Source organism: Stegostoma tigrinum, chromosome 17, assembly GCF_030684315.1.
Source record: "Stegostoma tigrinum isolate sSteTig4 chromosome 17, sSteTig4.hap1, whole genome shotgun sequence".
NCBI classification, from domain to species: Eukaryota; Metazoa; Chordata; class Chondrichthyes; order Orectolobiformes; family Stegostomatidae; genus Stegostoma; species Stegostoma tigrinum.
The window spans coordinates 27,823,562-27,839,328 of NC_081370.1; the positions used below are offsets into that span (position 1 = coordinate 27,823,562).

At 38.3% G+C, this 15,767-nt stretch overlaps 1 protein-coding gene across 3 annotated transcripts in view; it reads left to right on the forward strand.

The window, feature by feature from the left end:
• The window catches only part of sinhcafl (SIN3-HDAC complex associated factor, like), a 30,265-nt gene extending 21,084 nt beyond the window's left edge, over positions 1-9,181 (forward strand). For all 3 annotated transcript variants that reach the window (XM_048545945.2, XM_048545947.2, XM_048545948.2), the window contains exon 6: positions 2,183-9,181. In XM_048545945.2, the coding sequence (XP_048401902.1) occupies positions 2,183-2,336 (154 nt within the window). In that variant the 3' untranslated portion in view covers positions 2,337-9,181. The remainder of the gene's footprint in view (positions 1-2,182) is intronic.
• The last annotated feature ends 6,586 nt before the right edge of the window (positions 9,182-15,767 follow it).

The following is a 15,767-nucleotide window of genomic DNA, read 5'->3' on the forward strand; positions in this document are numbered from 1 at the left end:
GATTTGATTGCACTGGAGGGTGTGTAGAGGAGACTCACCAGGATGTTTCTGGGAAAGAGCATTTTAGCTACGAAGAGAGGCTGGATAAACCCAGGTTGTTTTCTTTAGAGCAGGGAAGGCTGAGAGGGGACCTAATTGAGGTGTATAGATTATGAGGAGCATGGATAGGGTGGATAGAAAGCAGCCTTAGTTGAAGGGTCCGTAACAAGGGGACATAATTTTACGGTGAAAGGCAGGAGGTTTAGAGGGGATTTGAAGATTTGAGGAAAAGTGTTTTCATCTGGAGTGCAGTAGGGGCCTGGAAGTCACTGGCTGAGAGGGTAGTTGAGGCAGTAACCTCACAACCTTTTAAAAAGTACTTACAAGTGTATTTGAAATGTTGTAACACTCAAGGCTATGGGCCAAATGTTAGAAACTAGGACTAGTGAAGATTTAGAATAGTTTTCGTTGGTACAGACTTGATGGGCTAAAGGGCATGATTCTGTGATTCTGATGACGGTCACAGTAATAACTTCGGGCTATCAAATCTTTTAGTTTCAGAGGATCAGTGATCACTGTGTGTTAGCAACATTCTGTGTGAATTTTGCCTGGAATAATATAGAGATTGTTATCTTCTTCTTACAAACGCCTTTAAAAGGGAACTATCCGGGAGGTAGAGTGGGAAGCAGCAGAAAGGAAAAACAGCAAATCAAAATATCACCCTTTTCCCTGCCGTCTTTTTAATGCTGACATTTTATTTAGTTTTCGGGCCCCAGAAACATACTTGAAAATACGTAATGATGGTCAACGATTTGTTTCTGGTGCAGCATGATTCAATATTTGGATTTCCTGGATTTGCCTCCAGCAAAATTTACAGATTTACAAAAATTTTTAAAAATACCCTTGAAAACAGAAATTGGGCATTTAACCCTACTATTTAGGCGGATCATCACCGATCTGTACAGCACCCTAGATACCTCAATGTAATGTACAAAAATTCTTCAGTTAAAAATCACATGGATTCAAGCCTAGTCTGGAATTTCAAACAACTGCTACATGTTTAGGTAATCCTTTTCAGCACTTAAATGATAACTTGTTGGAATGGAGTGTTTTCATTTGTTTTTGATGATCTAAGAGATGCTATACAAAATGATCTGATCTAATTTTGGACTGCTGAAGTATGTTTCCCACCTTGCAATCGTTTCAATTTATTGATGCGATGAAAAGCAAAATCTTCTCGCTAACTGGGCTGTGTGTCTATGATTGAACACATTGGCACTTATTTTGTTTTCTTCTTTTGCGCCCTGAAATGTTCTTTCAAACAATCATTTACATTTTAAGCAAATCAGGCAGCGTATACAAACACGTCCAAAATTGGTAATTGTAGTGTAAATGCATCTTTTGGAATTCTTAGCAATAAAAATGGTAAAGTTGCCATAATCCTGTTTACTCATTATAGAAAGGTGACTTGTGGTGGTTAGCCTGAAGGGAACCATACAACAAATGCAGGGAGAGTCAGTCATAGAGTCCTTCTTCATGGTAACCTCCGCCAAAATCGGAATTGAACCCATGCTCTGCATCACAACCTAGCCATCCAGCTAACTGAGCTAACCAATCCTTTCCTTGGGAATGAGCAAGCAATATTATCTGCATCCACTGTTTAATATTTAAGTGGCTGTAACAAAGTATACAACTTGTTATGGTTCTGATTAGTCAAGCAATAATAAAAATGGAATGTGCTGGAGGAACTCGGCAGGTCTGTTAACATCTGTGAAGAGAGAAACAGATTTAACATTTTGAATCCTATGACTGTTCTTTGGAACAATTGTCAAACGTGGTCTCAAGGATATTAAGACAATTTAGTGTGGTGCACCCACAATGTTTTAACAGAATTATCAAATAAAATTATTGTAACATGGATACATAAAAACCTGTTGCGATACTTCAACTTTAGTAGCATGACAAAAATATATCCAAAGTAAGTGGTGTAATAAATAAACAAGCAAAAACAATAATGTTACTTTTCCTTTTAAAACTTGTATCAATCTCAGCAAGAGTAAAAATGGATTGATTTCAACATGCAGTCAAGTGAGATTGATAATTGTTGAACATTTGTCAAGTTGCAAGTTGGATTTCCATTATTAAAATCCACACCATTGCAAATGCTACAAATATTTCATTTTTGTTTTCTTCTCTGATACAGGCAGAAGATTTGTTGTGGCATAATCTACAAGGGCCGTTTTGGAGAGGTGCTGATTGATCCTCGTCTTTTTAAGCCTTGTTGTAGTACAAAAAAGGATAATGAGTCTACGACACAGGCAGAAACACCACTTCAGGGTATTAAAGGAGATTGGTAATGTGCACTGTAACAGCTGGAAGTTAAACTTTGTCTCAGGTTGTTTCGCCTGTATTTACATCTTTTTGTCTCCAGTGGCAGACATCTATTTTTAAAAATGTTATTTGATATCATTTTGTCAAAAAAGCCAAATCACTGAAGGAATAAATATTTATTGGCCTATGACTACTCAGAACAGTGATTTGACTTTTATACATCTTCGCTGTTTTTGCATTTATTGAAAAAGTAGGCTGATGAATCATTTATTCATTTGAGACCTCCAGACATAGAATACTTTGATGGAATGAATTCTATTGCTGTAATTTTTTTATATAATGGATAAGTTCTATGTTTAAGCTGTTGTTTAAATTGTAGATATTCTGTCTTGAAAGGTATATCTTTCCATCCTGTCATGTCCTATTAAGCAAATAGAGTATACGGTTGTTCATTATTAGTTTCTCCTATTCATTTTACCACCCCTTCCCTGCGAGTTTGCTCAATCTACCTAATATCCCATGTTCACAATAACCAGGGTTGCAGAACTGTTCTGGGATGTGCAATAGTAACTTATTTGTTTAGTTTAATACGAGCAACATCTAAGCAATGACAATGAAGACCTCTTTATTGTCCATTAATTTGCTGGCAAATGAGAAGCATTTTTGGGACATTCATTCAATGTGTTTTTGATTTTATAGTCCAAGTGAGTTGCTTTTAGTGTGAAGTAATTGTGAAACAAATCCCCAGCTGCAAGGTTGTCCCTTGCCTCAACAGCAAATTATATTCATCACGATGGGCAGGAGGGAGTCCTTTATAGTATAAAACTACTCGATACCTTCAGGTTATCTTTTTTGCCTAAGTTTGGTTATTAGTGAATGAGGACTGAATTTTATCAACATAGATCCTTGATCTTTTTTCTTGATGCAAAAGAAGAGCTGGAAGTAAGTTCACATGTGGACATAAATTTTTTGCTATTTGCCAACTCCACTGAATTTTGTTCGGAAACAGTAATTTATGTCAGTTAGTCAAAACACTGTTCAGTTTCTTAGGTCCTTTAGAATTTAATTTCATTTGGCTCCATCTTTTACATCTCCCTTCAATTTATTACTGTTTCTGTTCATTAACACATTCTGTATTCATTTGTTTGAAATGTTTTTTGTATACTTCTCAGTTGAATATTGCAAGTCTTAGATTACTTTCAGCTGTGAACTTGCATCCTACGAACTTACCATTCACATGTGTCAGAAACCAAGCTTTGACCTTACGTTGGGAACTCTGCATTATTTTCTTTGACTAACCCGAGTCATTTGTTGCTTATCTGTTGAGTAACCTGACTCCCTATCCACCATCTGCAAGGTGCAAGTCAAGAATGTGATGAATACTCCCTATCTGCCTGAATGAGTGCAGCTCCAACAAAACTCAAGAAACTTGACATCATTCAGGACAAAGCAGCCTGCTTGAATGGTACCATATCCTTAAATAGTCAATCTCTCCTCAAGTGCCACTCGGTGGCAGCAGTGTGTACCATCTACAAGATGCACTGCAAAGAACTCACCAAGGCTGATAGACATCATTGTCCAAACCACCGCCACTATTATCTGGAGGCAAAAGAGCTGCTTGGGAATACCACCAGCTGCAAGTTCTCCTTCAAGCTGTATGCTGTCCTGAGTTGGAAATATATCACTGTTCCTCCAGTATCACTAGGTCACAATCTTAGAACTCTTTACCTCAAGGAATTATGGGTCTCCGTACAGCAAACGGACTTAAGCAGTTCAAGAAAGCCACTCACTGCCTTCTCAACACAAGTAGGGATGGGCAAAAAATTCCAGCCTAACCAGTGAACCCCATGAATGAATAATAAAACCTGCCCATTACATTTTAATGATCTTTGTATTTGGACATTTACTCTTTCTGGCTTTTCACCATTGATATGGTATTGTATGATTTTTAGGTCCAATATGGATTATGCCTCATCTATTTACATTACATTCGCTTTTCCATAGTTTCATCCATTGTTTAATCTATGAATAGCCTTGCAACTTATGCTTCAATGTATAATGCTTGCAGTGCGGCCTATCTTTGTCACAGGCAAACTTTGATATGTGGCTTTCTATCCCATCATCCGAATTGCTAATAAATACAGTGAATAGATGAGCTCCCAACACAAACCCAATATGCCTTCAATTCTATGAACTTCAGCTTTGGTTAACAGTTTCTTTTTGATGGATTTCATTGAGTGCTTTCTAAAATAATGCCGTTAAGTATGTCCCTGTCCATTACTTCTGTAATCTCTTTCAAATATTCAACCAGGTTCATCAGGCATCACCTACTCTTTATAAATGCATGTTGGCTCATTCTATTCAAATATAACTGTCCATCAAATTCTATTCGAATTCTGAGTTAAAAACTGTCATGGCCATAATTTTCAGCAGACAACAATGGATGGACACTTGAGACTAACTCCTTTTAAAAATGTGTGCCATTTCATTGCAGCCATTGATCTGCTTTGAGTATTTCCCTGCATTCATTAACGTGCACTAAGATTGGTAGTCTAATTTACTGTTAATATTTAATTGGTCAGACTTAAAATTCAGAAGTTTACATGTCTTACAAAATTGAAGACTTATACAGAACAAAACAAGCTACTGTTTTAGTTCAATGCAACATGTTTATTGGGAAGATTTGCAATTCGTTTACATATTCAGTAAACCAAGAACATTACCTTGAAAATAAAATTGAGCTACCACAGGCTTTGAGAAACAATTTTCTTGAAACCCATGTAACTAATGGAGATAGAGCAGAATTTCCGATTAATCAAAGGGAACATTCCAAACAAAATAATTTCCATGTCCTATAAATACATGTGTGAACAACTTGAGATCCAGTTTTCTTTATTGAACAAGTCTTGAAATTTATCTCCTGAATGTAGCATGCTCTGTTTTAATCAGAGATTTTGTTTATCAGTTAAATATAAATGGTTACTTGCTGACTGTTTTTGGCAATGCCAGTGTGTACAAGGCTAAAGTACCTAAAGTTCTTTGAGATTTTACTTTGTTAAATAATTAATATTTGTCACCTTTCTTAATTGATTTTCTTATCTCCCTCAAAATCGACACGGCCAAATTACTGAAAGTGCAATATTAAAATTCCAACCTTTTGTTTGAAGATAGAAAATATTTAAATAAACTTGTCTCCATTTAAGGAAAGTCATTTTTTTTCTTTTCCTCCTCTCAATTTGACAAATGCATTTCTGTTAAGTAAATTGTGTTATTTTAGCGATGTATACCTTATGTTTAACAGTTTAAGAGCAATCAAAAAACTCTAAAATGTCCAAAAGATGTCTTCAGTTTACCTATTCAATTATCAGTAAAATCATTGTGGGTTTGACCTTACCATAAAGCTAATTTTATTAGTATACATGGCACATTGTGGTATGCGTTTTTATAAAGCAGTGTTTTAAGACATGAATTGTTTCAGTCAGATGGGGGAGAATAGTAAGGTCAATTATCTGACATTATTAATGCTGTTGTTCATCTGGTCTTTTGATTGTATACTGTAGTGACCAGGGTAACATACCCACTTCTTACTCCCCTCCCTCACCACCATCTAAAGGACATGTGAAATTGTTAAAGCTGGGAACTCTTGCACTCGGCATTTCCATGTGCTAAAACACTCTGCTGTTTCCAGTGCCAAATAACATCTTCAGGTAGTAAGTTTTGTAGGTTTTTGCCAAAATGTCATTGTCTGTCCAGGTCTTAGAGTTTCCAGATCAAGAATGATTACTGTTTTCTGTAACTGTCATTGGTGGCAGATCTTAAACATCCAAAGGAAGTGCTTCTTTTCTTAGTACATGCTGCTTCCTCTTTTCCGTTTTTCTGACCTTCCCCATAAGTGGGCCAGTGAAGTTATGCAGTGCTGACACCTGCTTTTGGGTTGAGTTTTCTCACCTCCCCCTCAAAGTCCTTTCTAAGCCCCTCTATTACATGCAAAAGAAACTTTGACAAACAGTAAATGCTGAACATACTCAGCAGCTCAGGCAACATCTGACCTAGTGCCTTTCAAATCTTCTGTTCAACTCCAAAGCACTCTACAGCTAATTAAGTTCTTTTAAAATGTAATCACTATTTTATAACATTCTGTTTTATTAGCAGACACAAGTTTTTTTTCTAGAATAAGGTCTTGCAAGCAGATATGAGATAATAACAAGCTTATCTGCTTTTGGTATGTTGATTAAGGGATATATTTTGGCCAGGACCCCGAGGTATTTCCCCAGCTGCCATATAAGTAGTGTTATCTATATTTTTAACTCCATCAGAGGGAACGGATGGGAACTCAGTATAGCATCTTGTCTGAAAGACATCATCTGAAGTACTGCATTCCCTCTGCTCTGAAATTGCTTAGATTCAATGCTCATATCTTTGTGGGTTTGGAACCAATGTCTTGATGAGAGTGCTACCACTGAATTGGATTGATACTTGGAAATGGTGATCAAATAACTTCTTATGCCTCTCATCATCCATTGAGAAATAACTAAGTTCTTCCTTTCTCTTTCTCTCATCCTGGCCTATCTTGTCAACACACCTTGGATCACTCTATTGATTGGAGTGAAGGATAGTGTCTATATTCTGCCTGATTTAGGTGTTACTTGTGTGTAGGTCTGTCAGTATGTGCACAACATATGGTGAATTGTATGTAAACTGTTGCTGCTCAGTAACACCCTGTGAGTATTTTGCTGATAAATCTTTCTAATCCATTTGAATAGTTAGTGGCACAGTCCAATGAAATGTATGTATAGATACAGAAATTAATCTTAAATGTATTATTTGAAAAATATGTTTATTGATGTACCATATCTTTTCATATGACTGTAAAATGGAAAAGATTGGTCTTGATGGATCCTTATGAATTTTAAGCATTTACACTGTAAATAGATTTTGATTTTTTTTATAACAAATAGTATGTTCTTCACATCTTATGGGAACTGGCCCCTGCAGGGGAATGAATTGACAAAACGTTTAGTCTTATTGACTTTCAAATCAAGTCACCTCTGTTTTAAAGAAATAATTACTTCAAAGCATTTATTACAATAATTAAGTTTAATTGGCCTGAAGACTGGATGGTAGTGCCCCAGTAATTTTCTTTTTGTTGAACTAGATCTGAAAATCTACCAAATACCCTTTTTGATTGTTTTACACAGTATTTCTTATCAGTTTCTAAGAATAAAATCCAGAGAAAATTATGAATTCAGTAAACTCAACTACAAAAAAATCGGTGTCTTTTTCTTGAGTTGGAAAGAAACAGGACCAATGGGGAATATCTTTGTAACCTCCAAAAGAAAATAAGGCAAGGAGCATATCTTATTGCTTTGTGGAGAAATGCACCTACTTGTGAAATATGGAGCTGTACAGGAATATCACTAGCTTGATCCTTGGTCAGTGCTGGGTGAGTTAACTTCAGGAGTAACATTTTGTGGTGTACCTTTCAGCTTGAAGTCTCAAGGTAGAATGAGGGGAAAAAATGACTTGGGTTCAGGTCATGTATGCTATTTAATAATAGCTGCTGGATGGCACACGTGTGTGTTATGGAAAATAGGATTTAAATCAAATATGGTGCTGTCAACATCAGATTGGCCAACAGTCATTAATTAGCCAGATACTCAAAAAAGAAACAAATTGGACAAAATATTGATGATCTACTGGCATCTGTGAAAATATACTTTCATTTGGCTTTATGCCTTTGAGAAAATTGGTCAGAAGGCAATAGGGAGAGCTGGGATTACAAGAGAGAAACTGGGGAGAAAAGGTGCTTTGTGAACTTAAAACATTAAACATTCTGTATTGTACTAACATTCAATTGTAAATGTACACACCCAGTGAGATTTACTGAGAAATACAGCCAAACACAATGATACTTCAGCATCCTTGACATAAATTGACAACAAAACATCATTTTAATAAATTGGGTGCATAGCTGCATTTAACCATACGTGCTTCAAAGTCTGAGTAGTAATAGTAATTGAAATGGCATTTGTTGGAATACTGAAGTGGTTTCCATTCCACCATCTAAATTATGGTTGTTACGATAGAGATTTAGAAATTGAACGGTGCCCTTTTGTACTTATTTAATGGCACTGACAAACCCTTTTATTTACAGTAGCAATTCATTGTTGTGAGCTGCATAGTCTAAATAAAAAATCTTTATAGAAAGATTGAATACAGTTCTCATAGTCCTTATTTTTTCAGCTGATATGCAGGCTTACAAAGATTCTCTCTAATGCTTCCAAATAGTATGCAGATACTTTACATGTGTTAAATTCAGACATGAAAGTTCCCGGGTTCAGGGGTTACATAATCCCTATGTTACAGTAAACTAATTCTGGACTAAGATTTTTTTTCTTCTGTTTTTTCAGCTAAAGGCTTAACTGTTTGCAAATTGTGATGCCTTTTCCCTAATCAAGAAAATATTTTTAAAGTTCAGTTATATCTTCGGACAAAATATAAATATTTTCACGTTTCTGTCAGCCGGTATCTGGTTTTCTGGTAAAACTGCTAAATGGAAATTTTTGTAGCTGTGCCTTAACGAAAAACCAATGAAGAAGATTGTAGGATTGCATTTTTTCAGGTTTTTTTTTCCTTTCAGATGTTTGGTGGATTGTTCTGTCCATTGTTATTTATTTATTTATTTGAACATTCCATGAGTAAACTGTTACTAATCTGAGTCCAATACATGTTCCAAAGTCTTCAAGTTTGTGCACTTTTACCAAATGAGACTCTTTTTGTGACCGACAGCTTTTCATATGACTGCAATTTTATAGTCACTTGTGATACTTTTTGTATTTAAATAAAGATGTAATGTCAGATTTTAAAAAAATAGTTGTCTGTGTTTCTGTTTTGGGCTGGTTAAATCACCTTTTTAGTTTGGGCAGTTTGGCTTCTAAATGTTAACCCAGTTAAGCCCTCACAGAAGTTTATATGTTTCAGTAAGATCACCCCTTAGTTCTTACAAACTGTTTGGCTGGCTTGATAAGAGATAATGGGAACTGCAGATGCTGGAGAATCCAAGATAACAAAGTGTGGAGCTGGATGAACACAGCAGGCCAAGCAGCATCTCAGGAGCACAAAAGCTGACGTTTCGGTTCATCTCTGATGAAGGGTCTAGGCCCGAAATGTCAGCTTTTGTGCTCCTGAGATGCTGCTCGGCCTGCTGTGTTCATCCAGCTCCACACTTTGTTAGCTGTCTTGATAAGCCAATCCATTCATTCCAGGAATCAGCCTGGTAAATCTATTTCAAATGACCTCCAACGTAAGTTTTTCGTTTTCAACTACAGGAATCTGAAGTGTGCACAGTATTCCAGGTGTCTCCATCATTTGTTGATGTATATTTTGCCCCACAGTGAGGGAACTTGCTCAGGGGCCTAAAGGTAACTCCTGTGCCTGACCTCATTCATTTGCTATTTCTTATTTGCACCCAAACTGATTCCTTGATTGTTGCACCTATATCACTACGCACCTTGGCATTGATTCCATCATTTATAAGCAAAGCTAACCCACACCCTTTTCCTTGTTGCCCATTCTTCTGGAATGTTGAAGGCCCTTGAATATTGAGTAACCAATCATGGTCACCTTGTAACCACTTGATTTGTTTTATTATCATTGTCACATGTTGCTCGGTACACAGAAAAGTTTTACGTGCAGTACAGGCAGGTCATACAAAGAAAATAGGATGATAGAACAGGGTGAGGACTACAATGTTACGAATGTGAAGAAGGTGCGCTAAACGCAAGATCAACAATAGATTTGAAATTTGAGAGATCCATTCAGCAGTCTAATAACAGCGGGGAAGAATCTGTTTTTGAACCTGTTGGTACATGTGTTTAAACTTTTATATCTTTTACCTGATGGAAGAGATCAAAAGGGGTGGGAGGGGTCTATGTTGGTTTTGGATGCCATTCCAAGACAGCGAGAAGTGTAGATGGAGCCAGTGGATGATGGAAGGTTGGTTTGCTTGATGGAGTGGGCTGTGTTCCCAACTGTCTGTAGTTTCTTACAGTCCTGGGCAGAGCAGTTGACATTATCAAGCTGCAATGCATCCAGATACAATACATTCTATGGTGCATCTATAAAGGTTAGTGATTTTGTTTCACAATGCTGCAGGTTGTTGCATGTTTATCAATGTCAAAGTGTTGTCTGTGTGCACTTGGCTGGTACAGCAGGGAGATGAATGTCTGTGTGCACTTGGCTGGTACAGTGGGGAGATGAAAGTCTGTGTGCACTTGGCTGGTACAGCAGGGAGTTGAAAGTCTGTGTGCACTTGGCTGGTACAGTGGGGAGACGAAAGTCTGTGTGCACTTGGCTGCTACAGTGGGGAGACGAAAGTCTGTGTGCACTTGGCTGGTACAGCGGGGAGATGAAAGTCTGTGTGCACTTGGCTGCTACAGTGGGGAGATGAGCCAAATGTCTCTCACCACCCAGCAGCCAGCCTCTGGGATTTTTGTCATAACTCAGTAATGTTGGATACAGCTGACTGGTGCAGGCTGAATGTGTTTTGGCTGTAGTTGGGAAAGTGAAGTTTTATCAATAATGTGTTCCTCCCTGCCCGCTGCGCCCTGATAAGTGACCTGTAAAGACTAGGCCCAATCTGCACTGTGCTGGATTTATAGCCTTCCGGTTACAGTGTTCCCACTTCAGGGCTGCTGCTGCTCTAAGTTAAGTGCCCTGAAAAGACTAGTTTTGTGAGACAGAAGTCTATCTCACAAACTTAATTGAGCTTTTCAAGGAAATAACCAAAGAGATTGATGTGGGTAGAGTGGTAGGTGTTGTTTACTTGGTCTTGAGTAAAGCCTTTGATAAAGTTCTGCATAGTAGACTTATTTGTAAAGTTAGATCACATGGGATTCAGGGTAAGCTTGCCAATTGGACACAATATTAACTTTACAGGTGATGGTAGAGGGTTGTTTTTCAGACTGGAGGCCTGTGACCAGTGGTTTTCCACAGAGGTCAGTATTAGATGCACTTTTGCTTGTCATTGATCAGCGATCTTGATCAGTTGGATCAATGGGCTGAGAAGTGGCAGATGGAGTTTAATTTGGATAAATGCGAGGTATTGCATCATGGCAAAACAAACAAGGGCAGGACTTATACAATTAATGGTAGGGCCCTGGATAGTGTTGTAGAACAGAGAGACCTAGAGGTTCAGGTACATAATTCTTTGAAATTTGTATCACAGGTAGACAGCGTGGTTAAGAAGACTTGCCTTCATTGCTCAGACTTTTGAGTAGAGGAGTTGGTATGTCATGTTGAGGTGGTACAGGAAACTGGTGAGGCCTGTTCTGAAGTACTGTGTACAGTTCTGGTCTCCCTGCCAGAGGAAAGATATGAAACTGGAGAGAATTCAGAAAAGATTTACCAGGGTCTTACCTGGAATGGAGGGTTTGAGTTATAAAAGTAGGCTGGGACTTTTATTTACTGGAGCATAGGGCGTTGAGGGATGACCTTGTAGAGGTCTATAACATCATGGGGGAGGGGCATAGATAAGATGATTATGTCCCACTTCCTGCTATGTAGGGCTGTTGTTACCCCTCTGATCCAGTGATAGGCAGGAAATTATGCAATTGTCTACTCCTGCCTGGAAACCTCTCCTGGTATAGAAGGCTATGATAATCGTGATAGCCATTGTCAGCACATCTATGGTCTGTTGTATGACTGTAGGTTTAGGTGTTCAAAACATTAGTGATCAGTCCTTGGTCAAATTCAGGAATCTCAGATGATGCCCCTGGCTGGTAGAGGAGAAGTGTTCCCTAAAGACCTACAGTTGTAAGAACTTCAATTTTAAGTTATCCTCTTTCTGGACACTGCATTCCCTCTTCGCTGTCTGTGCAAAATTTCCCAGTGATGCTGCAGCCAATTAAGTATTACACTCTTGTGTCCATTACTGAGATAAGCTTTCCTTCCATGGGCTTCAAACTCCTTATCTTGAGTAGTTGTGGGATAGGTCCTTAAGTGGTCATTAATCAAGGTCCTTAATTGCTGGCAGAGTGGGAAGGTTAATTATGAGTCTTCCCCTAACTTCTGGTGGAGGTGGTGAGGCAGTAGATCCCTGGTGTACCACTTTCTGAACTGATTAAATGCTCTTCCTTCTTCCAAACTTGTTACCGGTGAGAACAAAATATTTCATCCCATGGTTAATAATCTATTATCCTCCTTGGTAAGATCATACATTTATCAACCTAAATAAGCATCACTTGAAGCATTAAAAACATTATCCCTTTCAGAAGCTCATAAATCTGTTAAACTAAACAAGCATCACTTGAAACATAAAACATGTTAACCCCTTCAGAAGCTCACATCAGTGTGAATGATCTCTGCAGAACAGAATCATTAGTGCCTTTGAAGAAGCCAAAAACACTCCTTGATGAAGCTTTCAAACAGCCAAAACAAGCTGATTTGCAAAGCATGAATGAAATCTTAGACATAGGAAGGATATTATCAAGCTGGAGAGGGTCCTGGAGAGATTTACCTGGATGGTGATGGGTATGAAAGGTTTGAGTCATAAAGAAAGGCTGGATAGGCTAGGACCTTTTTCACTGGAGCATAGCAGATTGAGAGGTGACCTGACAGAAGTTTATAAAACAGTGAGAGGTATAGATAGAGTTGATGGAAGTTGTCTTTTCCCTAAGATGAGAATTTCAAGACCAGAGGGCACGTTTTTAAGGTGAGAGGAGAGAGATGTAAAGAAGATGTAAAAGGCAAATTTTTACACAGAGTGGTTCGTGTGTGGAATGAATTTCCTGAGGAAGTGGTGGATGTGGGTACAATTACAACTTATAAAATACATTTGGATGGATATATGAATAGGAAAGTTTTGGAAGGATTTGGGCCAGGAACAGGCAGGTGAGACTGGTTTGCTCATGACTTTTTTAATGTCATAAATAAGAGCCTTTTATCCCATCCCTTAGGCAGACATCTACAAAAGCGTTTCAATTCTGTTTTCTTCTTCATAAACGGAATAAAATAATTTTTCATGATTTTTAAAGCTGTAGTTTCTTTTTCAGCTCAGGAATTGTTGCATCAGTAGCCAAAGAAGAGTGATCCTTTCAAAGCAAGAAAACAAATATAAGGTTTTACATACAGTGCTAAAAATATCTAATATGTTTTCCTGAATAAATGACATATTGCAATCAATTACTTTGCAGTGCAATAATTATATTTATGTAAATTATCTCTGGCAATCCGTGCGCACAAACAGCCATGAAATTAGTAAGTAGTAAACTAGTTTCAGAATGAAATTTTCCCATCTTGTCACTGAAACAGTCACCTAGCCCTTTTCCAGTTCCAGACTTGATTCTACTTTCCACCATCCTGTTTCCTAATATTTTTTGCTGCTCCCTCTATAAACTTCAAACACCCCCTCCCCACTGCATAAACTTGCCTGCAGCCTATTTTCTTTCATATTTTCTCATTTATCTAGAAATGCAAAGAAAGCAGCTGATTAGGATATTACGTAAGGTAGCTTTCCCTCTCTAAACCACACTGTATAAACATGATCCTGGAAAAGTATTAATTTTGGACTGCTGCCATTTATGCAAGTTGAGGAGCACAGTTCAATCTTGACATAGGTTTAAGAAGGGACAGTTTCCTGAATACACTGGATATTACATTGACGAACAGTGACAGGGAAGACAAGAACATTGTTGCTGAGCAAGACATCTGGGAAGGTAATTCGGTATTGATATGATCATCAGCACCTTTTTAGCAAATATTGGAATTCCTCAATGGATATGGGAAATTAAATAAGTTTCAGATTTCCAGTTTATGCAATATTCTGCTTTATGATGAAAACTAAAAAGCTGTCCATTGTATAATCATAAATATTTTTACTGTAGAAAATGCCACTGGCACACATTTTGATAATTGCCAATACAAATCTGTGCTGTGATGGGGAAGAAATACAGGAATATATTCTTCAGTTTTCCAGATATGGCCTCCTCTATATCAGGTAAACCAAGTAGAGTCTTGGGGACCGCTTTGCAGAACACCTACGTTTGGTTTGCACTAAACAACTGTACCTCCCAGACGAATCATTTCAACTCCCCCTCCCACTTCTTGGACAACATGTCCATCCTGGGTCTCGTCCAGTGCCACAACGATGTCACCCGAAGGTTGCAGGAACAGCAACTCATATTCTGCTTGGGAACCCTGCACCCTCATGGTATCAATGTGGATTTCACCAGCTTCAAAATCTCCCCTCCCCCACCGCATCCCAAAATCAGCCCAGCTCGTCCCTGCCTCCCTAACCTGTCCTTCCTCCCACTTATTCACTCCTCCCACCTCAAGCCCCACCCTCATCTCCTACCTACTAGCCTTATCCTGTCCCCTAGACTTGTCCCTCCTCCCTGGACTTACCTATCCCATCCCTAACTCCCCACTTACACTCACCTTGATTGGCTCCACCCCCACCTCTTTGACCTGCCTGTCTCCTCTCCACCTATCTTCTCCTTTAGCCATCTTCTATCCGCCTTCCCCCCCTCACTATTTATTTCAGAATATCCTTCCCCTCTGAAGAAGGGTCTAGGCCGGAAACGTCAGCCTTCCTGCTCCTCTTATGCTGCTCAGCCTGCTGTGTTCATCCAGCTCTGCGCCTTGTTATCCCAGATTCTCCAGCATCTGCAGCTCCAACTATCACTTAAACTGTGCTATCATTTTAGTGAATATGTTGTTAAAAATTGGCTTATTTGATATGTGAAGAAGAATTTAATTGCTGAATTATGTTACAACCACCATAATGCAACCTTCATTTTTGTAAATCTGTTGCTATTTGGGCATTTTGACAGAGATGGAAAGGAATCAACCGTTCACTAACACGGTTTAGAATGCATTTGCAGTAATTTGATGTGACAGCATCAGAGAAACTGGGAGAATGGAAGTGAGTCCTTACAGGAAGCAGCATGTGAGAAAGTGTGGTCAAATTAATTGTGTGATTCCCTGGGCTTATAATGAATACAGTAGAAAATCTATCCCTGGAAATGGAGGCAGAGGTGTCGAGGAAGGGGAGAGTGGAATTAGAATTAAAGTTAATTAAGTTTTCAGTATCTGCTGTGCATTTTTTTTCATTCTACCACTGATAAGGGTTTCCCAGATACAATCAGTTTGACTTTCAACTTGAAAGAATTACAGAATTGTTTTAGTGCAGAAGGAGGCCATTCAGTTCATCGTGTATGAACTGGCTCACTGAGCGTTTTGTCTAAGTGCCACTCTCCTACCTTTTTCCCATTACCCTGCACACAATGCCTATTTAACTACTTATTTAATGCACTCTTGAAGTCTTCATTGAACCTGCTCTACCACATTTCCAGACAGTGTATTTCAAATCATAACCACATCCTATGTGGAAAAAATGACCTTACATTTGCTTCCTTTGCAAAACTCTTTAAAAGTTATGCTGTCTGGTTATCAAACCT